At 41.0% G+C, this 27841-nt stretch overlaps 1 protein-coding gene across 8 annotated transcripts in view; it reads left to right on the forward strand.

Annotated features, from left to right (window-relative positions):
- The window catches only part of CTNNA3 (catenin alpha 3), a 543396-nt gene that overhangs the window by 403617 nt on the left and 111938 nt on the right, over positions 1-27841 (forward strand). For all 8 annotated transcript variants that reach the window (XR_014548214.1, XR_014548215.1, XR_014548216.1 and 5 more), the window contains one exon: positions 6910-7110. Coding sequence is in view for 5 of the 8 variants with exons in the window: in XM_083614464.1 (XP_083470590.1) it covers positions 6910-7110 (201 nt within the window). In the remaining 3 variants the exon portion in view is untranslated. The remainder of the gene's footprint in view (positions 1-6909; positions 7111-27841) is intronic.

Consider the following 27841-nt stretch of genomic DNA (forward strand, 5'->3'; position numbering starts at 1 on the left):
AGGGGAAAGAATTCACTGATGTGTTTTTAAGAGTTGCTAGTTCATATCCCTGCATGCCCTCTTTCCAAGGAGAGTGAAGGAGCAGGAGGATTATTCTGCACAGACAATCTGTATGTAAATTATAAGAGGCTCAATCTTCCACTGTCTAAATAAACAAGATAGATGTTTTAGTGGTATTTGCTACTTCTTTCTTTTTCTTTTTACTTTCTGAGTAAAATAAAGCTAAATGCATGCTTTCTTTCCTTAAATCTCCCTTCCTTCAAAAGCTCCACCCATGAAATCCTTCTGCAGCTTGAACACATGCTTTTTTTTGCTGTTTTTGTTTTGGTAAAACTGTGGAAAGTTTAAGGTTTGAACTCTTGTCAATTACACTCCTGTCAGTTTGAACTCTTTTCTACATAGTTTTAAGTAAATGGTTTCAGTCAAGGGTAGGGAACCCTTTTTCTGTTGGTAGGCACGCTCCCTTGTGGGCATTCCTCATGGGCCACATGCCTGTGGAACATAGGAAACTGCCATGCGCTAAGCAAGTCAGACCATTAGTCTATCTAGATCGGTAATATATACAGTGACTGGCAGTAGCACTCAGAGTTCCACCTGGAGATGTTGGGCATTGAACCAGGGACCTTTGGAATGCAAAGCAGGTAGTCTACCACTGAGCAGGGGTCCTTTCCTGTGAGTGGGACTGGACTGAAAAGTGAGTAAGACCAGGGCTAAAAGTTGGTAGAGCTCACTCACTCACTTGCTCATTCCTCCCTTCCTCTGTTTTAACCCTTCTTGCCATGAAATTAAGCCAAGAGGTGCATGTGTCCCCAGGGCCACAGATAGTCTACCCATGGCTTAACTGGTGATAGCTGCCATGCATTATGTGAAGATTGCCATTGGTCCTACCCACATGGATCATAGAGTGTTACACTGTATTCATATACAGCATATATACTGGATGATGTTGGTGATGATCTGTTTAGATACAACACTATATGTATCCATAAGTTTGACAGGTTTTTAACCCAGGTGAGGGCCTTTCCACATTTACCTTTTTATAGTGCTGTAGTTGCACCTTTATTTAGCATTCTTAAGATTGAATTTGTAGCTGATTATCTGCACCTTTGGAGTGAGTCTAGGGTTTTCCTTTCCATATTAATGGCTGCATTGTGCCCAAACTGAGAAAAGTTCCATGGCTATATTCACATCTCTTACATACCCTCATGTTCCTCCAGCCAGTAAATGTTGGAATAATGAGCATGCACACAACCATAGCCTTTTATTTTGGTTTTCACGCCTAGTAGTCTTACATTCTAACCTTGTGGGAGTATAGATTAGAAGAGGAACCATGTGATTGCTTGAGCTATGGTGAACTTGACTATTGCAATGGATTTTCTTCTGCAACTAATGATTGCTGTCATGGGAAATATTTTGACTCAGTACCAATGTCTCGAACATCTGTTTCCTCAGGCAAACCTATCAGAGGGTCTTCTTCTTATTTGGTGATCACTTATAGCCAAGTAAGATTGTCTTCCATAAACACGGTTTTAACAATGATTCCGTAAGTGACTGTGGAGGTCAATTCTGGATCCATACATCCTTCCACAGTGGGGACATTGGTTTCCGGGCGGGATTTGATCATGGTGTGGATTTTCCAAGCGTGCCTTCCTTTTAGCATGTTTCTCCCTTTCGTCCTGAGTTTGAGTGTCTTCAAAGCCCATGACACCTTTGGTATAGGCTGTTCTCCAACTGGAGCGCTCGCAGGCCAGTGTTTCCCAGTTGTCAGTGTTTATACTACATTTATTAAGATTTGCCTTGAGACAGTCTTTAAACCTCTTTTGTTGACCACCAGCATTATGCTTTCCATTTTTAAGTTCAGAATAGAGTAGTTGCTTTGGAAGACTATCATCAGGCATCCGCACATCATGACCAGTCCAACGAATTTGATGTTGAAGAATCATTGCTTCAACACTGGTGATCTTTGCTTCTTCCAGTACACTGTTATTAGTTTGCCTGTCTTCCCAAGTGATGTGTAAAATTTTTGGGAGACACCGTTGATGGAATCTTTTGAGGAGTTGGAGATGGCGTTTATAAATGGTCCATGTTTCACAAGCAAACAGTAAGGTTGGTAGTACAGTAGCTTTGTAAACAAGCATTTTGGTTTCCCTGTGAGGTATCAGAGGGTAGCTGTGCAAAACAGACATCTCCCAAGCCTCATCCACTAACCACATCCCCTCCACCCAGAAACTGGAACGGATGCTTGCACACATGCCACACAAGCGAACATGTTGAGGATCCATTCTGGATCTTTCTCTCACACACACATACACATATTGATAGGAGAGGGAAAAACAGGTTTTTTCAGTACATTATTCTGGAGCAGTAGCTCAACTATGATGTTGTGTGGCAGCATGCCAAAATATCCCCAAAACCTGGGAACTATACAACTTTAAATGGTAGATGTGGAAAGACTTTATAATAGGCCACCTGGGGGTGTTACCAGCTAGAATATTGCTGTTGGGGCACCGCCAGCAGGTGCGATGCTGCTTTCTCCTCATGCATTCAGTAAACACATGAGGAGGTCTCTTGAACAATCGGATTGCAGTACATGAGTCTGGAACTCACTGAACAGTAATTCATGGCATATTGTTGAATGCTAAAATCTTTTCTCTTTCTCTGAACCATTATTAAAATGCAATATAAAAATATTGATGAGGTAGGGAAAATGTTGATTTAAATGATTGCTGCTTGCATTCCAGCTGATTCATAGTGGATTGGAATGGATTGCAGCCAACTTACTTTTATTGACTCTCTCTCTAGATTAATCAACTAATAGATGTTTTCCATCTACAGCCAGCCTTGTTGCATAAGCCAAATTGACTTATAACCTAAAAGATAGGCAATGAAATGAGAATTGATGATGGCAACTCAGAATTATTATGCTTGGTCTTAATAAAGATGAGTGGAAGGAGATCAAAACAAAAATTAACAGAACAGAAAAATCAGAACAGATGTGAATCTCTTTCTCATCCCGAGGTACTTAAAAGCAAGGAATGTCCTCCCAGGCAATGATATTGAATTTGCTCAAGGAAGTTTGATTATATGCTGTGACAGGAGAGGGTTAGCACAAAGAATATACTGAAGAATATACTGATGAGCCAGCTGGTCTCTTCTTATTTCCCTCAGATGTCTCTTGTTTACATCTTGAACTTCAGACTATATATTAACAACAAGAAGCCTTAAATTTTTGCTGGCATACTTTTTCCAGTTTAGCAACAAATATATTTTATTTTACCATCATAATTTCAAATGTTGCTCAACAAGCATTTTCACACATCACTTTTCAGCAGGTACCACCTTAAAAAATTCTGTATCTGCCAGGGATTCTAGCTGACACCTAGCTTGGTGAGCTACCTTGGACTATGTGTGCTCCAGCCTCACAAAAATATCCAGGTTCAAAGGGGAATAAAGCCATGCAGCATCATTCCCTACAATTTGTAGAATCCTCTTGATTGGCCCAGCTCAAGTATAAATATTGAGTGTCTGAGCATGGTCAACAGAGCACTATCTGCTGCTTGCAGGTTCTCTGCATCTTGAGATGTAGATTCATATATGGGTACCAATGGCCCAGTCTGAATCCAAAACATTATCAGTCTCTGCACTCCTGCTCTCCATATTGTATAATGATTAAATCTGTGGGTGATCACTTAGTGGATCAGTTAGAACAGGAAACCAGTGTAGTGCCCCTTCCTTACTGTTTCCCTAGTCTCCCTGACCCCTCCTGAAGCAACTATTAAAGCAAAAAAGGCTGAAAGTCATCGGGTACACTACATTCAGTTAAGTGTAATGTGTAGCTTGGCCCCAAACCTGGATTAGGTGCAAGTTTGCTGCTTTAAATGACTTGTGAATTGCAACCTTAATGTCAGTCTGCACTTGCTATCCAACAAAGACACAGAGGACAAATTTCACTGCCACGGGCAGACATCACATTTGTGTCAGGGTTTGGTATTGCAGATATAAAGCAGTTACAATAGAATATTTCCACAAAACCAGTGTCTTCACCTGAGCAATTATGTAGGAGCAGCAGATGGCCATTATCCTCTGACAATATTTTATTGGCATCTCTGAAATGGATAGCACTTAGCAATGTATAATCTGATGTGATGTTCACTCTGTTATTCACATTGCACAAGAAGTAAAAACATTGCAGAGATGTCTGCAGTCATATAATGCTAATGGAGCAAGGGGGGGAGCCTAAAATTTAAGTGTTCATCTATTTGTTTCAAAGTGAATTTAGTCATCCTATAAAAGCTGGTGAATTAACTGGGGCCCTCTAGCTATTGATGGAAAACTTGTAGCAACATTATCAGGAGAGATGCAAAACTTCATCTTTACTTTTAAGGTGTCACTTCAAGTGACCTTGAAAAAGTTGTTTAGCTACCATTTTTTGGTCTTTCTCCCTCTAATTGTCAAGAAGATTGCCAGGTGCATGTAGTAGTTTACTAAGTGCTTGGACAACTTTAAGAAACTTCTCGTGATTTGCACGTATATCCAGTTGCCAGCACACCAGGAAGATGAGTCAAGATGACCAAATGTGGATAAATAGGTTGTATTTATTAAATATAACAACTTGAGGATCTGCAAAATAAATTTTAACTAGTCAGATTCAACCAATGTAACCAAATCAAGTCCGGGCAGGTGTTCATTAATAGAAATTACCGCCATCACATGGGCAAGTTAACAGCCGCACACTGTGTGCACGCTACAAGGTTTCCTAAGATTCCTCCCTCCCTGCTGCGTGGACCTTGGGTGTAAGAGCCCAACAGGCACATTGTGGCCCCATTGGCCAACGTTCACCCCGATGTGTCCGTCTTGCCAAAGGGCACCCCCCAGCTCCTCCAGGCCATGCCTGACAACAGTGACTAAGGGATGCCCACAACCCAACACTGATTCGGGTAAGTGTTCCATTCTTTCTGAAATCATCTCACTTGCCTGGACTACATGCCAATTAGCCAAATTGATGGAACACCAACAAACATCACCCAGCAGTGTGGAGTAGGCAAAAAAGAGGAGACCCAGAGCCAATTAGGGTCTCCCCCCCAAAAATCCTACTCAGCCCCTGGAAAACGGACTAGTCTGTAGGTCCATGCTGCAAAAGGGAGGGAGGGTGGTTGCTGAATAAAGAAGAGGGAAGAGTCTGGGTCAGAGCAGGCTTAATAGCCTGTCACCACCTCTCCTCATTGGGCTAATCACTCTCAGGCCATAATGTCATGTGGCAAATACACCCACCCAGCTATAAATGGGGTGGTAGGCATTGTAACAATCCTTTCTCGCCAACTTCTAAATAAGAATAGAGAGGTTTCTGCTGTTCAAGTGGTTCAGTTAAGGCATAAAGTTTGGAAGGCTTAACTTCCAGATTCAATGAATGCATTGTAGGTATACTCTTGAAGATGCAGCCAGTGCAAAATGTTGCTACTTAACTGTTAAGTGAAGCCTCCCATCAGATCTGAGTAAATCTGAGCCAGGTAGCCTTACGAGGTACCTAGTTCAAATCTCATCTTCAGCCCTCTTTCGGCACTGTAGACCTTCCTTCTAAAGATTGCTGAGGGAAATGTATATGACGTGCTTCAGAAATGCTATATGAATGCTAATGATTACAGAATCACCACAAGAAGCCCTTTGCTTTCTTATGCTCTTTCTATGTAGAATATATTGTCTTTACATTCTTATCCAATATTCCATACTGTTTTTCTCATCTCTGGGAGGATAGATTTAAGTCTGTGAACCAGAGTAGTCATTAGCTGCACTCCTAAAATAAGTCAAATAGGTCCCTTGGTTCTGGCAATTTCCTTATTAATAGACACTAATTTTAGTAAAGACATCCCTTTTCCTCTCCATTTTTGGCTGTTGTAGAAATCTTAGAAACAGCATTTATCTTTGTATCGGGGGAAGATACAAGAAGTACCTTCACACTGACAGTGTATGAGACCCACATGATCCCCAGCCCCACTTCAGTAACAAAGGGGAAGTGTCAAGGAATGCCCCACCCCATGAGATCTTGGTGGCTCAATGCAATTTTCCTAAGTCTTCCCTTGTATTAAGGGGTCACTTTTCCATTTGTAAGGGGGTCCTGTTGCTTTGCTCTGCTTTCCTTTCCAGAGATTAGATGTGCTTTAGAGCAAGTTAGGCATCAACATGATTCTTCTCATCATATTATTTGAACACTGAAATTTAATATTTGTAATTTACATGGCTATGGCTAGATGCAAGAAAAATGATCTATGGTCTCTGTTGGAGGTTGTAAGTTTAGTATGTGGGATGAAGTTTGACATTTTGGTCTGAAGTGATGGAGCATAAATAGAGATGATTGTTGGATGCCATTAATATTGTCAACTGTTATTCTGTTTTTGTTTAACCAGGCAGGGGGAGAATGTACATTATCTTTCTGCCTCAGATACCATCATGTCATGGGCTAACCTTAAAAAGTCAAGAGGCACGTGAAACTAATCTCAAGTGGGGGGTATCCAGACTCAAGCCTTCACTCAGCTGTGAAGCTGACTAGATGGCCCAGGGCCAGTCACTTTCTTTTAGCCTAAACTACTTCACAGAACTGCTGAGAGAAGGGGAGAGAAGTCAGATAAAAATGTAATGAAACAAACAAGCAAAAATATTAAAATGAAATAAACGGAAGGAAGCTTTAAAAGACATGCCCCCTCAAAAAGGTGTAAGAAAAGATGGAAAATGTGTGATGCTCCAGGTGTTCATGAACATTTTATGCAGAGTTAGCTAAAGGCTGTTTGGACCAGCCTGCACTGACATAAATGAAATGTTAGCTTACATGCCAGTGGACTGGTTTGATTAATTTCATATATCCTCAGTGATAGCTTGGTCTATATAATCATGTTTTGCTGTTTCTCTTTCACACAGAAAGTCATATCCTTGAGGATGTAAACAAATGCATCATTGCCCTAAGAGAACAGGATGCCGATGATTTAGATCGTGCAGCTGGCGCCATCCGAGGGCGTGTGGCTAGAGTGGCACATATTGTTTCTGGTGAGATGGACAGTTACGAGGCTGGGGCCTACACTGAAGGAGTGATGCGAAATGTGCAGTATCTTACAAATGCTGGTATGTATCCATTCTATCCTAGGTTTTGATTTGCGTTGAATTTTTGTAGAGAAAAGTCAAACACCAGCAACTGAAGGGTTTTTGTTTTTTAAGGGTAAGGTCCATCCATATGAAGATAACAGCCCAAATTTATTTAGCTTCCGTCCTGCCAGAGCTTAGTTTTCCTCCTTATGACACCCAGATTTTTACATTCTGGAGTGCGGGGCATGCTCTTCTTTGTATAGACCTAGCTATCATAATGGAAAGAAGTGTCTCTGTTACAGCTCCAATCAAGTAATGCTTTGGATGCTTGACCCAATTTGACCTGTCAATTTAGCAAGTGCTTTTGGAGTGTGGTGTTAGAATTCCTGCTCCATGATTGCAGTCATGGGATTGTTGTCTTTCACATGACGGTATGTGTTTTGACTCCACAGAGTGGGAAGTGACGGAGACAGGATGTTTGTGTTACTATGTTCCATGAAGTGGGATTATTGTCCTTTGTTCTTTTTCTCTTTGCTGTCTGATGCTAGAGAGAGAGGGAGCTATGTTGCAGTGCTCCATGTGTGTTTATATGTAAATAAAGTAGATTAGCCAAAATGCTGTTGCTGAGGTCTGTTACGCAAGTTGCGCAAACTCTGCGGATCGCTAAGTGTGCCGGTGTCAGTTGGCATTGGTCACTGTGATGTTTGGGCTGAAGAAAGCTTATGAAGCTCCCGAACGATCAACCAGGAGGGAGGGAACATGCCAGTCGAGCATGTGTCTCTGCCAGGGTCCTACTCGAGTGTAGGCTAAACTCCTGACATGTGGTGCTATTGCCTGCTTCTGAACAGTAAAGTTCCATAGCTGGGTTGCTTAGGGTAGATGTTATGGCCTGCTACTGCTGCCTCAGTGCAGGGAAGCACAGAATCAAGTTGCCGGAGTGCTTGAGTATTGTGACATTAGAGCGGTTCCCTAGCCAACCCTGCAAAGTAGGCTTGTAGTCCTGAGGAACCCATCCTAGACCTTTCTTTTTGATGCTACCACCTATGTTTAGGTCACATAGGGCAAGGGAGCACGAATCCCACTGCATGAATTTTGTATTCAAATATGCATAGTCTCCCAAAATACACATTCCTAAATGTATTTGTTTAAAGAAATATTCAAATTGAATATCTTTTGTGCAAAGAAATGCTTAGATTTGGAAAAGTGTGAAATCCAAAGCATGACTATATTCCAGTCCAGACATTAGTTTGGGAGTTGTGGATCCGAACAGCTCATATCAGAATTAACAAAAACTAATTCCTGAAGCATCCCCAGTTGCTTCTCTTTCTCCCCGTTCCTCCCTCTATTCATTTTTCTGTGACACTCCTCAGGAAGGAATAGGTGAGAAATCTTGTGGCACAACACAGTTTTCTCATTATTTCTTGAATGGAATGACTGGAAATGATAGAAAAAGCTCGGCTTTTGTGTAAACTTCAACCCTTCCTCATTGTAACTTGGTTCAAAGTCACTTTGAATTGGCACTGACTGCTGTTCCATTGCACATCTATGACAATAAAGTACCAGAGTCTAAATCCATATATAGCAAAAGGCAGCCATAAATAAGAGGCTTTTGGTTGCAAAAAAATTTGGCACACTTCACTAATGTGTTACACACTGAGTTTTTAACATCTGAATCCAGCACCCTTAAATTATTCAACTAAAATTCATAAGAAACATTATTATAAATGGTTCATGACTTTTGGACCATATGTTGTAAATAAATATGAAATCCTAAAAGATACCCCACCCAAGGAAAAGCATACTGAAAGCAAAATACAACTGGCTCTAAAAAGCTAGATCCAGCAAGCAATGATACAGCTAGTTTTTCCATGCAGAAACTAATCAAATATTTAGAAGCAGCTTGTCCAAATGTGCGTCACTGAATCCATTTCTTTTCCAAGAGGGCCTACGTTTTGCTGTTACATCAGCAGCTTCTGCCTCACAGGTGGTTACCCTCTTCAGCCAGAGATCATTGCCTTATTGCAACCACTCTGAAAATTGTCCCTTAGGGGCAAATAGTAGCACTGGGAAAAGCTGTAGAATAAAAGGTTTTAATAAGAGCTCTCTCAGTACCATAGTCCCTTTCTGGGTTGAGAGTCCCAGTAGTGGTTTTTACTAATCAAGAATAGTGCCTGGTACTCCAAGTGTCATTGCACCATAGAGTTGCATAATGGCAGCCCAATATTGGCAGTTTTATTTTCCTGTCCCTTTCCATATCGTGAAATGCAGTAGCTGCAAAGACAGCAACTAAACACCAAATTTTATGTTGGGGGAACATTACAAATGGCAGTGAAAATAAAACTGCCAATATTGTAATGCCAGTGGCGTAGCGTCGGTTGTCAGCACCCGGGGCAAGGCAAGTAATTTGCGCCCCCTAACCCGTGGATTTGCGCCCCCTAACCCGTGGATTTGCGCCCCCTAACCCATGGATTTGCCCTAACCCCAGATGTTGCGCCCGGTGCGGCCCGCCCCCCCTGCACCCCCCACGCTACGCCACTGTGTAATGCTATTATACAGCTGTATATTCTGTGTAAAGTTCTGGTCTCCCCATCTCAAAAAGGATATTGTAAATCTGCAAAAAAATGTATAACCAAATGTTCACAAGACTGGGGCAACTCCCCTATGAAGAAAGGGTTTGGGTTCTTAGTTTAGAAAAAAAAGGTGAGGGGGCCATACTTGAGAGAGATGGGATAAATAAATAAATAAAAGGTGTGGACAAAGTGGATAGAAATACTTTTTATCCAATTCCAATAACTAGATTCCAGTGTCATCCAGTGAAGCTGAAATGTGGGAGCATATAGATGAACTCATTGACCATTCTCAGCCTTCCACCACATGGCATTTGCCATGTCTGGCACTATCATTTATTTTGAGAGAAGAGCAGCAACATGGGAAAGGAAGGGCATTCTTCAACTGTGCAGTATCTGAAAACGTAACATAATCTACTGTTAGAAGGCCCCTTTTAAATTTTACTGCCTGTCAGAAAATACAGCAGTTAAAGATTAGGGAACAATTTGTGCTCTGAATAAAGAGACAAACAAACAGGCTGGGGTTGAACTGGGCCACTTTTATTCAGTTAACATAATGAGATCAGCAGAGCGAGTTAGGTATAAAGGGAGAACTCACTTGAACCACAACTGTAACTATTGGACAACACACCCCTGCCTGTTATAGGATTGTCATGAACTGGCAGAACTATGAGGAGGAGGAAGAGGATCCCGGCAAGGGGTGTAGCCAGGACTGAGACACACTGGGGCAAGCTGGGGATGGGGGAGGACAGGTTGGTGTAGGAAGTACTCACAGGGGGATGGAGGATGACGAGGGGATGGGGGTCAGAGCACAGGACCCAGAACCAGAGGGGTCCCTGTCTCCATGAACACGGTGAGCTCTGAGGTGTAGGGAGCAATTCCAGGAGGCAGAGGCAGGCAAGGGCCTGCAGTCCAGCTCCCTGGGTGGCCAGGTGGGACTCATTAGCTCTGGGTTGTGATTCCTCAGCAGCAGTAGGCTTAGAACAGGTGAGAGTCACCTGCCTCATCAAGCCCAGATGCTGCAATCAGCAGGCAAAGTACAAAAGGGAAGCAGAGCTGGGGTGTTGTGTCTGCTCAGCTGCCCATGATTGGGCCATGGCTGGGATCCTGCAGGATCTCTGTGGGACTGTTCTTTGGTTTTTGACTCTGGACGTGTGGATTGGCCCTGGACTGGGAACTTGGCATACTGACTTGCTGCCAGGTAGGCCAGGGGTTCAGGCCAAGGGTGCTGCTGGGGACTGTTTATCTCCACTCCTTTTTAATATCTACATGAAGCCATTGGAAGTGGTCATTAGGTGTTTGATTTTACTGTTTTATCTTTTGCAAACCAGTTTGAGGGTTTTCTTTTTAACAGTCAAGCGGTGTAATGAAATAAATAAATGAGCCACCATTTGGTGTTGCTTACTTATCATAGTTTGTATTGCTAACTTCTGGTTTGATTTTGGTCCATTGTGCTGTGTTCTACACAGAAGATTCAAATTGCTGAGTATCTTTAGACGTATAAATATGCCAATTAACTTAGCGCAAACTTCATGCTTATATTTGTAGGCTCAACATCTGAGTTGAAGCACACTGATTTATTTTAAAAGAAAAGCTTACTTTAATAGCCCTTGAATTGCAAATCATCCATAACCATTGATCTGAAGAGTCACAAATTTGCTGTAAAATACAGCTCCCCATTAAAATTAGAGAAAGGCTCAACTGAATGACTGTGGATAAGAAAAGATGTGTCCTCAGAGGCAGGGCAGAGGTTTCACCTACAGGGCTGAGTGGTGATTTAATAGGTTTATAGATAAATCCTGTATATATTTGTCCCTTAATCCTGCCGAGTTTAGAGAAGAAAATATTTTCTATGTTCTCAGTTTCTGAATTTGACAGTCATTCTGCCCAATCCTGTGCATGTTTCCTCAAAGGTAAGGCCCTTTGTGATCATTGGACTTAACTCCCAAGTGATGGTAAACAGGATTACAGCCTGTTGACGCTGTGATGATTCATGGAGCTAAATGGGGCTTACCTTTGAGTAGGAATGTATAGGATTGCACTGGAAAGAGCCTAGTCAATTTTGTTTTTTTCCTTGTGCTGAAAATTATTTGTCGGCTAGGGCAAGGAAAGCTCCATGACAATAAATGGAATTAAATTACCTGCCTTAACAAAGCATGTCTGCCTTTTCCGTTGCCTCCATAAAGCTTGCCTACCTCTGAAAAAAAGTTTTACTGAGCATGTAGTCATTTCCATTTTTTAATATGCAGTAGTATTCTGTGGCATTCATGCCTAACATATTATTAAATCTGCAATATATTACATTAGTTGATCACTTTTTCTGACATAATTTTTATTGGTTTGTTCACTGTTGAAAACACTTTTGTCCATCACTAATGGAGGACAGATTGTAGGCCCTGCATCAATAACAAGTATTTTCATAGAGCAACCTAATCCCCTTATCTGCATCAGAGGAAATCTCTAGTCAAGATGAGAGATTACTTAGAAATAGGTTTGTCATTAATTTAGGGCATATTTACATTGCAAAATTATCGGGGGTTCTCCAAAGAATCCCAGGTATTGTGTTTGGGAGTTTGGTGAAATCTGCCTCTATTCCGCATATGGTGGTTACAATCTGTTCCTGATGCATACAGCTGTCCTGTATATTATATTTCCTGTTCCCTGTTCTTAGTAAACTACAGTCTCTAGTTTCTCCTTATGTTCCCCTTTTGGAAGGATGTTTAAGTTTTGTAAATGTGAGAGTTGTCATTCTTCAGGGTTCACCTTACTCCTCAGGATCACAGGGAATAGAATATTGAACTGGGTATCTCTTATCAACAGTGCATAAGCCCTGCTATTTGGCATAGTTGGGGGGCTGTCTCTGGTAACTGAATTGGGGAGTAATGAAACAGTAGCATGTCTATTTAATGTATGGTTTTTGCATTTTTTACTGCCATGGGGGTGGAGGAGATGCACTTGTGGGGATTTTCTGCCTCAAGTGCCAGACTGGCCTTGGAATCTGTGTACCTTGAATTAGGGTGTGTGTGTGTGTGTGTGTGTCATTAGCTACTCCATCTCAGGTAGAAAAATCTTTTGTGTGAACTTTCAGGTTTGTGTGCTACATGGAATCCAGAGTAGTAGCTATTTATTTCTTTAATTGGAAGCATTTATATACTGCTTTATATTTCAAAAATCTATTAGTAATGTACAGTCTAAAAACAAAAATAGAATCATAGAATTGTAGAGTTGCAAGGGACCCCAAGGGCCATCTCGTCCAACCCCCCGCAATGCAAGAATCTCAACTAAAGAATCCATGACATATGGCTGTCCAATCTCTGCTTTAAAACATCTCCAAGGAAGGAGAGTCCACCACCTTCTAAGGGATTCCATTCCACTGTTGAACAGCTTTTATCATCAGAAAGGTCTTTCTGATGTTTAGTCGGAATCTCCTTTCTTGTATCTTGAAGCCCTTGGTTTGGGTCCTAACCTCCAGAGCAGGAGAAAACAAGCTTGCTCTATACTCCATATTGACAGCCCTTTAGGTATTTGCAGGTGGCTATCTTATCTCAGGGCTAGCTCAGTCAGTAGAACATGAGACTTTTAATCTTAGGGTTGTGGATTTTGAGCCCCACCTTAAGCATTGCAGGGGGTTGAACTACATGACCCATGTGGTTCCTTCCAATTCTACAATTCTATCTCCTCTTAGTCCCCATTTATCCAGACTAAACATACCCAGCTCCCTCAACCATTTATCTTAAGGCTTAGATTCCAGGTCCTTGATTATCTTGGTTGCTCTCCACTACACACGTTCTAGCTTGTCAATACTCCTCTTAAATGGTGGCACCCAGTACTGGACACAGAACTCCAACTGTGGTCTGACCAAGGCAGAATAGAGTGGGACTATTCCCTTGACCAGGACACTATACTTCTGCTGATGCAGCCTAGAATAACATAAGTTCTTTTTGATCCTACATACCACTGTTGACTCATGTTAAGCTTGTGGTCTACCATGACCCCTAGATCCTTTTCACATGTACTACTGGCAATCGCTTCTATTTGTGCAGCTGGTTCTTCCCGCCTAAGTGTAGAGCCTTACATTTGTCCTTACTGAAATTCATTTTGTTAGTTTGGGTCCAGTTCTCCAATCTGTTAAGGCCATCTTGAATCCTGATTCTGTCTTTCACAGCATTAGCTACCCCTCCCAGGTTGGTGTCATCTGCAAAGTTGATGCACATCCCCTCAATTCCTTTGTCCAAGTCATTTATAAATACACTGAATAACAGTGGGCCCAGGACAGAACCCTGCAGAACTCCATTTGCCACTTTTTTCCAGGGTGATGAAGAACCATTAGTGAGCACTCTTTGGGTTCTCACTATATCATTAAAATGAAAACACAACGTAAAAACCAGTAAACAGCAATATAAAAATATAGAAAAGTATATAAAAGTGAATAAAACAAAAATTCTGAGGATTTAGTGACATAAAGCCAGGTCCAACCTTATGGGTCAGGGGAAAGCCTGGGAGGAGAAAATAATATGTCTTCACAAGATATCTGAGGCAACTTATTGTTGCTATTTCACATATGGCAGTACAGGATCAACAGCAGAAAATGACCATTTTCAGGTCATTGCCATGTGATATTCTATAGGATGCAATGCCATTAATAGAATTTCTCCAGGTGATATATGTGACCTTACCAAGGACAGGTGGTCCTTCAGGCAACCTTGATCCCAAGTTGTTCCAGGCATAATATATTAACAAGAGGACCTTCGACATAGCCTGGTAGCTGATCAGCAGCTAATGCAATTCTCTCCACGTAGGTATAATAGGTGTGCATCCAGGTGCTCCATTCTGACTACAACATTCTGCACCCACTGCAGCTTCCAGATCAATCCTAAGTAAAACCTCACATAGAGTACATTACAGTAGTCCAATTGTGAAGCTACCAGTGCATGAATTACTGTAGCTAAGCTATCCCTGTCCAGGAAAGGGCATAGTTGGCAACCTAAGCTGATGATTGCTGGCCCTCGTCCAGCCCACTACTGCATCCAGGCACTGATTTAAAACATAACATAAAACATAACATAAACTGGTATATATATGTGTGTGTGTGTATATATATATATATATATATATATATATATATATATTCCATTTTTAACAATATTATAAAATCGTATCACCTTTTACAAATTTTAGCTCTGCCAAGCTTTTGACTTCCCTCCATTTCATTTGGACCATCTAAATTCTACATTTATCTTAAATTATTTAAAACTTAAAGCACAAGTAGAAAGTTTCTTCTTTTAAACATTGCGAGCTTTATCGCAGTCCAGCTAGTGTCTTTATATGTTTACAATGATTGTCTATGTATTGAACAAATTTACTCCATTCTCCCTGGGACACTTGATCGCTCTGGTTTTGGATTCTCCCCGTCTGCTTTGCCAATTCCGCATAGTCCATCATTTTTGTCTGCCATTCGCCTACTGTTGGTAATTCTTGCTGCTTCAACTTTGGGGCTAATAAAATTCTAGCTGCCATAGTGGCATACATAAACAATTTCTGGTCAACTTTTAATAGTTCCGCTCCTGTCATCCCCAACAGGAATGCTTCCGTTTTTTTGGGGGAAAGTATATCTAAACATTTTTTAAAAACTTGTTATAAATAATATATTCAATTATACTGTTGAATGCCACTACAATCTCTGAGTAGTGTGAGATTCCAAGGGTTCCAGATGCGCTTCTGTGCTTTCTTTTGGGAATGATGCATAGGGGAGACTGTAGTGTCTTTATGATATATGGTTTATTTGTACATATCTACAACCTGAGCCTACGATTGAGAAGTTCAAAGCACAGTCACCCAAAGAGGGTATTGCTTCTCCCATAGCTGCAGTCTTGGATCCAAACAGACATCAAATGTACTCTCAAAATGTTGCTATGTCCCTTCTACTTCCTGCTTTACTTCTAAGTCATATTACTCTAAGTTCTTGCTCTATCTGCTGAGGGAAAGTGGCCCCACTCTTTTGGCATCTCACACTGAGTTCCTTTGATTGTCTTAATGGCCCATTCCCCAAGCTATTACCTCAACCCAGGAATCTTAGCCTAGCTTTTAACACTTGTATACTCCAGGGGATTAGATGTGTCTAGCACACAACTTAATACACATGAGTCTAGCACCCAGTTTCAACACCCCAAGCCTTAATTAAATTTTAACACTTACTGGACTCAGAAATTTAAGTGAGTCTGGCACCAACCAACACAACAATACAAATACCGTGTTAGGAGATGACCAGGTTAGAGCAAGTGCTTTTGGAATGATTAAGTGAGTGAATACGCCAAAGTGTTCATTGGATTAACCCTTTCACCCCCTTCTACCTGCTGCACTAGCTGCTATAAGAATGTAAAAACATTTCATTGTTCATTCAGTCATATTTGCATAGAGCTCCAAAATATGAATTCAAATACAGCCAGTACCTGGGATCTTCAGTACACCAGGAATTTATATTCGCACTTCAGAGTAGTAGGCCATCTTTGTATCACATCTACTACTCTGGATCCTTTAGAGCTTGCAGCTCTGAAAGGTCACACAGAAACATGGCAGAAATGGGTACAAGAAAAGAGAAGTTTCCCCTTCCCATATATTACTAGCAAATAGCATTATGACTTCGTATTACATCATTGAAGAGGTACTATTTTCTAGAGAAAAAATTGACCAAATGTTTACCTGTGTTATTCATCCAGACCTTGGTATGCCACTCTTCCTTTATAAGCCAAACATTTTCCCTTTAAGATGGAAGGGAGTATTTATAGCTGAAGCTTCATAATACTTAGCCCCTATTTCATTCTCTATTCCTAAATTGTAAGCTACATTTTCAAAGCACACCTACATACATGTATATATTTGGGATGAGTGAGATGGGTTTCCTGCTATAATTATATTTGGAGACCCAGTCAGATTATAATTATGTATCATAGTTCTTCCTTCTCATATTTTCACAATAGTGCCTATCTATCAAATTTCTATTTCCAGACGCCAACACAGGCCCCATAATTTTATTGCATATTATATTCTACAGCAAAGGTCATGCTGAGTCCATTAGTTTTAAATGATTGTAGAATCAGTGGACAAAGATTCACTCCCTAATCTATACAGTCTTTTACCTCTGTTGTGCAGAGACCTAGTCTGTGCCAGAACTGATGGTTGTACTTCTTTTTAATGTATTTTATCTAATTGAATGTGTATCCTTTCCTGTTCCCGGGACTCGGGGAGGATTATATAACTTTATTTACATCCTTTGAGCAGCCCGGACCATGTAGCAGAAAGGATGGGAAATGTTCGTTTTCCCCATCCCCACTAATTTCAATTGCAGACCTTTTAAGTAGATTAAATGCATATGCCCTCAACTGTTCTCTAAGTAACTTTTAAGCAGTCAAAGAATACAAGGCACCAGACAGTGAAGGTGAAGCCTGTTGGTTGTTTGCAAAGATGGGCCGATGGGTGAGCTTACTTGACATTTTGCACTCTAGAAGAGATGCTTTATATTCAAAATTGATTATGTATCCCACATAAATTTAGTTAACCATAAGAAGAGCCTGCTGGTTCATTCCAGTGGGCTATTTAGTCTAGCATCCTGTTCTCACAGTGGCCAACCTGTGGGAAACCAGCAAGCAGGATTCAAGCACAAGAGCACTCTCTGCAACTGTGGTTTTCAGCAACTAGTATTCAGAAGCATTGCTGCCTCAACTGTGGAAGCAGAGTATAGTCATCATGGCCAGTAGCCCTCTCCTCCGTCCATTTTTCTATTCCTCTTTTAAAGCCATCCAAGTTGAGCATCACTGTCTCCTGTTGGAGCAAGTTCCGTCGTTTATGCACTGCATAAAGAAGTACTTTGTTTTAACTGTCCTGAATCTTCCAACATTCAGTTTCTTTGGATGTCCACAAGTTATATATTTGTGTGTGTGTGTGTGTGTGTGTGTGTGTGTGTGTGTGTGTGTGTAGGGTACACAGGTGTGTAAAGAAAGGGTTTTAAGTGGTATGTAAATTAATAAGTAATAAATTCTCATGAAAATTAATCAACATTTTAGTTCATATTTCTCCAAATGTGCATTTTTTTTGTACTCATTACTTGGCTGGGGAACTGCATTTCAAAAATGTGTAGACGTGTGAATTTTAAGGATGCTTGTGTTTCTGTTCTTGTACCGTTTTGGAAAGTGTGTAGAAGGGAACTTTGCCTTTAAATGCAAACTGAAGTCTCCCCCTAGCTGCAATTATAATGAACCTTACTAGGGAGTAAATTCCATTGGACTTACTTCTGAGTAAACATGCTTGGAGGTCTATTTTAACAGTTACTTCTGTTCCAGTCAGTATGCTTAATTTACATACATTGAAGCTTTAATTGAATGATCCCAGTCATTCAATGTACATGACGATGTGAATTTGTAAGATGCCACAAGATTATATGTTGGCTGTATTGTCTAATACATCTACCACTTAGGAAGTTGTTAGGCTTGCAGTGTTGGTAATGCTGCATTATACTAACTTGAGCCTAAGCGCCTTGAGAAGAGTGAGACTTGCTCTTAGGATAGCATAGGATTCAGCTGTAAGACTGCTTTTCCTTACCCATTTTGAAATAAAGTCAGCTAAATTAGGTCAGCAGCAACACAATCTTTCCCCAGTAGTTTTCTTGATTCTGAATTGCTTCCCTGTAGTGTTTTAAATTCATCCCAGTTGAGTCAAGCCTGGGCACTAGCCTAATAGTAGCAGTTATTAGGAAATAGCTAGTGCTATATAGATTGAGACTGTTGACTGTTGAGACTGACTGGGGAATAGAAATCAGAATATGATGTTTAATTGGGGAAGTAGGGCAGGTTTTTAGAAAACAAACTGGAGTGCTAGAAGAATATGCTACTTTGTGCTGATTTAACAAATGAATAATTTCTCTGAAGAGTTATTTCTCTCCCTCAATTTCTATAATGCACTCTGTGAGACAATAAAAGCCTCCAAATTATAGTGAGAACTAAGTTCAGCATCATACAAGTAACACAGATCAAGGTGAGAATCATTGTACAATCTACCTACTCTATATACCGTATAACATAAGGAAAGCCCAAAAATGTACTGAAGAAGGCAACGGAGAGGAAGTGATTTTTGCTTTTGAGAAGAGGTCCTCTAAATATCTCCAAGTGTACATTTTGCACGGTCTTGAAACAGCATCAAGGGTGGCACCCAAGGTAGTGCTACGCTTAAGTCACTTAACGATATACTCATCCCACTGGTGAACTGTTTTATGCCAGTGGAGCATTGTTGCACAAGAGAATGCATAAGCAGATTTATGGTAACTTTGTTGCACAATGAGATCAACCGCTGCATTGGACTGCTCTGTTGCTGAACATTCAAGCACATGTCTGCTACCACAAGAGCCCTTATCCTACCAGAGAACATTGGACACAAACCCATATGTCTCGCTTCCCCAAACCCATCAAGAACGTACAAAATCCACTTCACTTTATAGCAACTCCACCCACCCCCCTCACCGCCAGTGATCAGGGCAGATGGTAATGGCAGCCTCACAGAGGCTGGACTTTCCTGTTCTGAATCGGCAGTTGTTATTTGTTTTCCTTCCCACTGTATCACTTTTATTGGAATGAGAAATATGACAGAGGGCAATAAATCCTTTATTTCTCTTCTAAAACTGGGAGCAGTATTAATGAAAATTGCACTGCAATTTAGAACAATTTGAAATGAATTAGTTATATGAACAATCGTCTAGCATCTCGCCATACTTAGACAATTGTAAAGAATCCGTTCTAAGAACTGTACAGAAAGGGGAATGAAGCCTGGGTTTCAATTGCCAGAGCTTGGGAAGCTGTCAAATTGGTGACATTTCTTTGTAATAAAATTATAAACAAAATCCCATGTGGATATATAAACTGGTGCATGATATAAAAAGCAAGACAGGAGAAGTTATTTAATCACCTTTTGAAGGCTGAAGGAAGCTCACATTTGATAAGCTGTACCTCATTTTTAAAAGGGCATCACAGAAATAAATACCATTCAATGCAAGGCAGCCACCTTGCCATGGCACTAAAGGTTCTTCAAGTCTTCAGAAAGGTTAGTTGTTGTGATCTTTGGGAAATTAGGATGGTGCCCAGAAGGAAAGTAACGAGGAAGAATAGCATCATTGCCACACCTACTATAGCTGCAAATACAATAACAAAGGCAAATTCTAGGAAGAAAAGTATTTAGTTTACTACATAGTGGCTTTCACCACAATTGTATAGGCATTTCTGCTGACAGTAATGGCCTCCTTTAGAACGTTATGCCTTGAGTATGTGCAAAGTATTATCAATCAGTGCTTTGAATCATTTTGATTGCTCTAACTAGAATTTAAGAATTCTAGGGCTGGCCCAAGTCATTGTGCTGCTCCAGGTTGATGTTTTCAGCACCTAAGATGCATCTGTTAAAATATTTTGGAACCTGAGGCAGGAAATCCACAAGAACGTCTCTCCCAGTCTGGAAGAAAAACTGCAGTAACAATCAAACAACTAATAATTTGTTTCCCTTTTATGATACAAAAAATCAGCTGCCTGCGGAGGTCACTTCACTCTGCCTAATGGTACGACCAGTCCTGGAGGACAGAAACCTCCCTGGCTTTTTACTCCTACCATAGTGACTTAGGCAGCAGCAGTTGGGGTGTATGTGTCACACATCAGTTTCCTTCCTGTAGACCTCTCCACACTCATCACCTGATTCGCACCATCACCTATGAATGTTCATCTTCCATGTGTAATGAATGAGGATGTGGCTGAGAGGCAGTGATTTCCATCCCATCCTGTATTCACTGCAATCAGTGCTCTTTCCATTCTGCTATAGTTTAGCTTGCACTAAGATCTGGGTTATTCATCTTGCTATGCAAAGAACATAACTTAAAACATAAATAAAATTCAGGTCCAGAGACTAACAGGCACTGCAAGAATCACACAGGATTTAGCCTCTACAAAGAACAGTATAAATATAATGAGCTTCCTTACTGTTACTAGAGCATAAAGAATTATGAGTTCCACAGGGTAGCATATTGAGATGGCAGCATTACATCATTAGCTTCCTTATTCACATAAATTCCACAATCAAACCATACTGATCCAGAAACTGTCCGTCTTTCTATCACTTTCTGAAAGAGAAGTGGCCCAGAATACATTTTTTTTCTTGTTTTATCTTTAACAGCCTTCTCCTACCACCTGACCATGGAAACTTCCATATGTATCCCTGATGCATAATTCATAAGGAATTGCTTTCTCTGAATCAGAGTTCATAGTTTGTGTGTTTAAAAAAATTATAATGGCTTTTAGAGAGTAAGAGCAGTGAGAGGACAATGTGTGAGCCTGAAGTTTGGGATAGTCTATTTAAAAATGCAATTACATTTTCTGCTTAATTAGGTGCTTAACTCCATGATTAAAGTAAGTGTATGTATATATTTAATACTTATTAGTTGTTGGAAAGTATTCACTTTGTGAGTCCTTTGTTTCCTCTTTCCTAGCAAATAAACTATTATAAGGCAATTGCTTTCAAGAATGTTATATAATTCTACCTTCCGTAAATTGTTCATGTAGTAATCTTGCCAGCTGTGATTTAGTGAGGCCAGGGTTATTGTGAGCCTTTGGAGAAATTACTAGGAAGAAATATTGCCAACATATCAAATGAGAGTATTTTAATTTTTATATTTACAAATACAAAAGCCAAAATAATCAATGAGTGAGAAAATGCCCTGAATCCTTTTCACCCACATGCTATACTAGGGAGCTGAAGTTTGATAGCTCAGTTGGTAGAGCATGAGACTCTTAATCTCAGGGGTGTGGGTTTGAGGCCCACGTTGGACAAAATATTTCTGTATTACAGGAGGTTGGACTCGAGGATCCTCATGGTCCCTTCCAATCCCACAATTCTATGATTCTCCAGGTGTGAAATCTTAGGCCAGGATAAACTTAAGGTAAACACTGCAAGGAAGCCTCCTGATAAGAATTTATAGCTTCCCAATTTGGAGATGGATACTTCATAGGGAGCTCAGTTCAGCTGAGAGTATGGGTTGGTTATAGAATCACAGAGCTGGAAGAAGACCCCAAGGATCATCTCGTCCAACCCCCTGCAAAGCAGGAAACTCAATTAAAGCATCCATGACAGATGGCCATCCTACCTCTGTTTAAAAACCTCCAGGGAAGGAGAGTCCACCACCTCTCGTGGGAGTCTGTTCCACTGCTGAACAGCTCTTACTGTCAGAAAGCTTTTTCCGAATGTTTAGTTGGAATCTCCTTTCTTGAAACTTGAAGCCATTGGTTTGAGCCCTACCCTCCAGAGCAAGAAAAAACAAGCATGCGCCCTCTCTTCCATGTGACAGCCCTTAAGGTATTTGAAGATGGCTTTCACATCTCTCACTCTCCTCTTTTCCAGGCTAAATATACTCAGCTCCTTCAAGTATTCCTCATAAGGCTATTTCCAGACCCTTAATCATCTTGGCTGCCTTCTGCTGCACGTGTTCCAGTTTGTTAACATCTTTCTTAAACTGTGGTGCCCAGAATTGGACACAGTATTCCAGGTGTGGCCTGACCAAGGCAGAATAGTGGTACTATTACTTCCCTTGATCTGGACACTATACTTTTGTTGACACAGCCTAGATATAGTATTTCCATGAGATACTGTTTCTATGACCTAAACTTTTTCCTGCTTTTACGTAGAGGATGTAGTGGTATTGGTATCAATAGCATCATAGACAGCCTTCCTCACCAGATGAAGCTGCCACATTTCCCAATGGGGCTTCCAAGAAACAAATGGGACCTTCAACAAAATGTTGCAGTGTTGGAAGGCTCTTCTTTAGTGTTCCAACCAACTAACTATGCCTTTTCCCATTTCAATCTCTCTGGGCCTCTAACGATTGGCAGTAGGACTGCTTAGCCACATCCATCAGCCGTTAAGTGGAGGCTGGTTTAGGTGGTTTGCTTGCCTTTCCTCTCAGGGTGCAGACTATGCCTTGTACTGTCACAGCCTGTTTTTAACTTAGATGGGGGAAAACAACATTGTAGGCAGGGTAGGGCACTTCCTGGTAATGGCCTGGCTATGGTTCCTGGTAATGGCCTGGCTATGGCTCATTGAGACACACCTATGGTTTGTGATTCTACAATCTCAGTAGTGTTAATTCACTAGAGGAAGTCACTGTAGGCCAATGCATGCAATCAGCAGATTCAAGTGATTTTTCCTGGACTGTCAGCAGCAGAGCAAGGCAGCACTTCCTGTTTCACCTCAAGCAGTGAAATAGGACATGCTGCCCCTTCCTCAGGCTGTAGGTGATGAGGGGGGCTGCATGTTATAATATTAAATATATATTTATATAAATTGTCCAGTAGCAGCTTAGAGACCAACTAAGTTTGTTCTTGGTATGAGCTTTTGTGTGCATGCACACTTCTTCAGATACTTCAGATAATGTCTCCTGATGGAAAAAGAAACTGCTCCACCACTTCTAACATTACAATATATCTCGCTTGCATGCTCTTTTTCTCTGTGCAGCTTTGTGCTGTTGTTTCCTGGCATGGGTAATATTCAGATATGAAACTCATCATGACTACTATCTGACATGGTGCAGTCCAGGAAGTTTTGCCTTCGATATCGCCTTGATTCTGCTTGTATAGTGACCCTGAGAGTCAAAGGGAAAGTTGTAAGTGGCCCTTCTCCTTCCCCCTCTCTGTATCAGGGCCTCCAAGGGTCACAGGGAAGAAGGCTTAGCCACATCCCTCAACCAGAAGGCCCGTAGGTGTTTTGAGCCTGCGTGCCACCTCAGCAAGAGCAAAGCCAGTCTGGCCACAGCCTCTGTGGGTGAAAGTACAGAATCTGGTTTCGGGAATGCAGTTTTGTTTTCGCTTTTTAATTGTTCAGATAGCACACTCTCTTTTCCTTTCAATTCTGCTTTTCAAATGTCAGATTTAGGGTTAGGCCAGAATGCAAATCTAAAATCTAAAACATTTCCATGGTTTCTTTGACTTAGTTTGAATGGCTGGGAAATGACTGTAGCTCTGTGCTAGAGCACACGTTTTGCATGCAAAGTGCCTAAAGTTCAATAACTTGGCACCTCTAGCCAGGATTGGGAGAGACTTCTGTCTGGAACCCTGGAGAGCCACTGCCAGTCAGTCGAATGTGCTCCTGTCTGAAACTATTGTTGTGAATTTAAACTTTTGTAGTGTTATCAGTTTATAGAGTTAGCCTTTAGAAAGATTTGAGCAACCAACAAACCTGATTACTACACTTCAACACAGAGTACACCTATTAATTTAATAGTGGGTTCATTTTTTGTTTGGGTAATTAAAGTACAAAGTATTGAGTTCTTTTCCTATTTTTATTAATAAACATATCAAATAAACAAATCAAAGCTTAGATTTTAAATTTCAATACTTTAAATAGGAGAACATTGTCTAGGTTCCCTGTCTAACCAGAACTTGTGTAAGATCCTGCCAGTTAGTAGGTGCAAGCAAGGGAGCTTCAGATGGTAGAAAGCATGTATGTTCAAACCCCACAGTATAGTTAGTCTCTGATAATCCTATCACTTGAAGAAAATAACTCAGCTCAATTCAGAATACAATCAAACTATTTTAATGTTTCTTGAAAATCCTAAGCACTTAAAATATACAAATTAACTAATAAAATATACTATTAACTAATTTATCCTCCCTAAAGATTCTTATGATGTTAAGCTAAGCAAAGAGACACATATATTTCTTCTAGATAAGGGGTGATAGCCAATGTTAGCCATAATCAAGAGACACATTAAAAGCAATGGACAAGTAACTAAAGTCCATTATTTTCAAAGGGTCTAACCTAAGTTGAATATCACTTAAAGTAAGATCCACATTTACTTTTGACAAGTCTTTAGCAGGGCTTTTTTAAAGCCAGAACTCAGTTCAAGCACATCTCAGGTGCTTGCCATTGCTATTATAAGTTCATAGTGAGTTCTGGCACGGTGTGTTCTCCCTCATGGAAAGCACGGGTTGCGGGCGGGGCTGACAAGACACCTCACTGTTACTAGGCAAATGGTTTGGCCATCCTTTAAGCAGGGGCGGGCTGTTACTGGGGAAATCTAGATGTTGCCAATTGTTGATTGACAGCCCTATTTGTTAAATACAATGCTCGCAGCGAGGAACTTCCTCTTTTCGCTGCTTACTTCGGATCACCCGCCCTCCCTCCCCTAATTTTAGGCTGTTTGCTTGACCTTGCTATGCCTGTCATGGGGTCGTCTGCTTTGGGGCAGGGGCCTGGTAGGAATTTTGTCCATTTGGCTGATTAGTGTGTGCCACTTGGTTTTTGCCTACTGCGTAGCAAATCGTCACAACTTGTAAGGTTGCGGTTAGGCATTGGTCTTGGAATTGGTTGGTGGAGGGGTATGGATTCGGCTGTGCCTGCCCCTCCAAAATGCTGCTGCTGCTGCTTCAAGGGTTTTCCGTTAAAGGAACCCAGGGGCTCCCCATGCTTTTGTCCGAAACCCCCTGGCAAGGGGCTAGGGCCACGCAAGCCCCTGGGAGCATTCTGGGGAGAGGTGAGGCATGGTTCCCAGTCCCGTCTCTCTCCCCAGGTGACTTACCCTTGCTGACTTCACGGGGGGTGCGAATGTCAGAGCTGTCCCCGTGCGGGGTCAGTTAGTGCTACCAATGCCTAAGCAACCACTCACATTGCTGTAATTTGAAAAAAGTTGTGGCCAAAATTATGCCAAAAACCTTAAACAAAAATTAAGTGTCAATTGTGTTTTTCTTTGGGGGGGTGTCTTGGGGACCTCAACGCGCAACTCATTTTCTAGAAAAATAGCACTGGTCTTAAGCATAACATCAGTACATCAGCTTTATATGCCTAGCCTTATCGTTATATACATATATTGGGTGGGATTCAATTAAAGCATCTGGACAAGAGAGAGCAAGGATTTTGATTTTAATTAATTTAATTTTAATATTAATTTTAATTAATTATTTATAGTGAAACAACTTCAATGTTGTCAAGATGTTTTCAATTAAGGAAACAGAATGTTGTTGTTGTTTTAACCTGGAAATTCTAAATAATGAAAATGGGAAAAACAACTCACATTTATAGTTTCAGGCAGTTTATATAGGTCATATATTTCCATATTAAAAGCTGGGAGAAGTTACATTTTAATGACTTAATTTCATGTGATTCTTAAATTACAGTACCTGGTATAGACCTCTAATTAGAGATAATTACTGTTGCTTTACCCTTCCCATTTACTTAAGCAGTAGGAGATTTCAGAGGCTACCTGTTACCATCAGTTACTGTGTGAAGAGAATGTACCAGAGACTGAGTGTTTTATGGTGTCTCTTTATTTACAAATGTACATGCTGAACAAGAGGAAGTTGACAGATTGTGGATAAAACCTCAGCGCCTAGGACTTGCCGATCGCATGGTCGGCGGTTTGAATCCCCGCGGCGGGGTGAGCTCCTGTCGTTCGGTCCCAGCTCCTGCCCACCTAGCAGTTCGAAAGCACCCTTAAGTGCAAGTAGATAAATAGGTACCGCTTTATAGCGGGAAGGTAAATGGCGTTTCCGTGTGCTGCTCTGGTGCCGGTTCGCCGGAGCAGCTTCGTCACGCTGGCCACGTGACCCGGTAGTGTCTGCGGACAGCGCTGGCTCCCGGCCTCTAGAGTCAGATGAGCGCACAACCCTAGAGTCTGTCAAGACTGGCCCGTACGGGCAGGGGTACCTTTACCTTTACCTTACCTGTTACCATCAGTTACTGTGTGAAGAGAATGTACCAGAGACTGAATGTTTTATGGTGTCTCTTTATTTACAAATGTACATGCTGAACAAGAGGAAGTTGACAGATTGCACTAGCCAGCCAGCCCCCCCCCCCGACAATCTTGTCCTTTGAGCCCTTGAAGGCTTCTTCTTGAGAGTAATCTAAAAACCCAGATATCTGACTAGTCCCCACCCAGATAAGTGGGATATGTTCAGTAGCTAGTATCCACCAACCACCTTTGCTCTTTTAATCAGATATCTTGCAGCATTCAATACCCATTGAGCTATTTAGCTATTAAGTTACCAGAAGCCTAGAGAAAAGGTAATCTCCTTATTTAAGGGCCATAGCACTAAAGTCAATGGCTTGAGTTTAGTGTTCATACTGAACTACTTAGATCAGAAAAGATTTGGGTCTGCTACAGCTATTTTGTTTGACTTGAAAATATATGTAATGGCATAAAACATTTGGAGCCGACAATGTGCAATAATAGAGATGACACTGCAAAGGACAGGAACCTGACAAATAGAGTGTTATCTTTTAGTGTGTCTGAGCTCATTCTGGAGACTGGTTATTAATCTTAAATTTATACTCAGTTTAATATCTTCCTGGTGCCAGTCAGATGAAAATTTTCTTGGCAACTGGCAATGATGCATATTCACTGGTTTTCAGTTTAATTAAGAACCTTGGAGTTTTATTTTGAGTCCCTCCCCCCCTCCACACTTACTGTTAAATGTCAGCAGTCTGCCAGGAAAGGTACCTTGCCATGATTAAATTATTATTTCAGTTATTCCAAGTTATTTACTGTAATGACTACAGTATTTAAAAAACAACAACAACCACAACAACCACCTAGAACAACCTTTTTCACAGATTAGATTTACCCCAGGCTGTTCAACCTGGCTTAACATGGTTGATTTTTGTTAACATATTTCCCATGGGGGAAAAATATCTGTTTTTCTGTTTCCAATTAAAAGTTCAAATATTTTAATCAGATTTCAAGGAAAATTTTAATTGCTAAGCTACCAGTTCAGGTATAGTCTGAGTTCTGGCCACACCCATGATGTCCCCTGCAGATGTAGCTGAAGAGGGTATATTTTCCTTTTTCTCTCCTAAAGATTTCTTAGGTGTTTCAACTAAGGTTGTTCACCCAAATCCAGTTCTAACTTCACTTTAGTCAAAATGCTAGTGATAATTTCGGTTAATATCAGGTACAATCTGACCACATTTGAGTTTCCCACCTCTGAGAAGCAAGGTGTCATTCAGAAAATGAGGGCTGTGACAGGAATGAAATAAACCAATGTTTCTAGAAGAATTGCTAGATTTTTATGTGAGGGGGTGGGATGTATTCCTTACATCAGCACATGTGTGGAATGAGAGAAACTATTGTGAGAAAGCCCTTCCAAAGGGATGACAAATTATCACTGTCAAACAATCCTGTTAAAAGTGGAAAT

This window comes from Podarcis filfolensis, assembly GCF_964270895.1.
Source record: "Podarcis filfolensis genome assembly, chromosome: 5".
Classification (NCBI taxonomy): Eukaryota; Metazoa; Chordata; class Lepidosauria; order Squamata; family Lacertidae; genus Podarcis; species Podarcis filfolensis.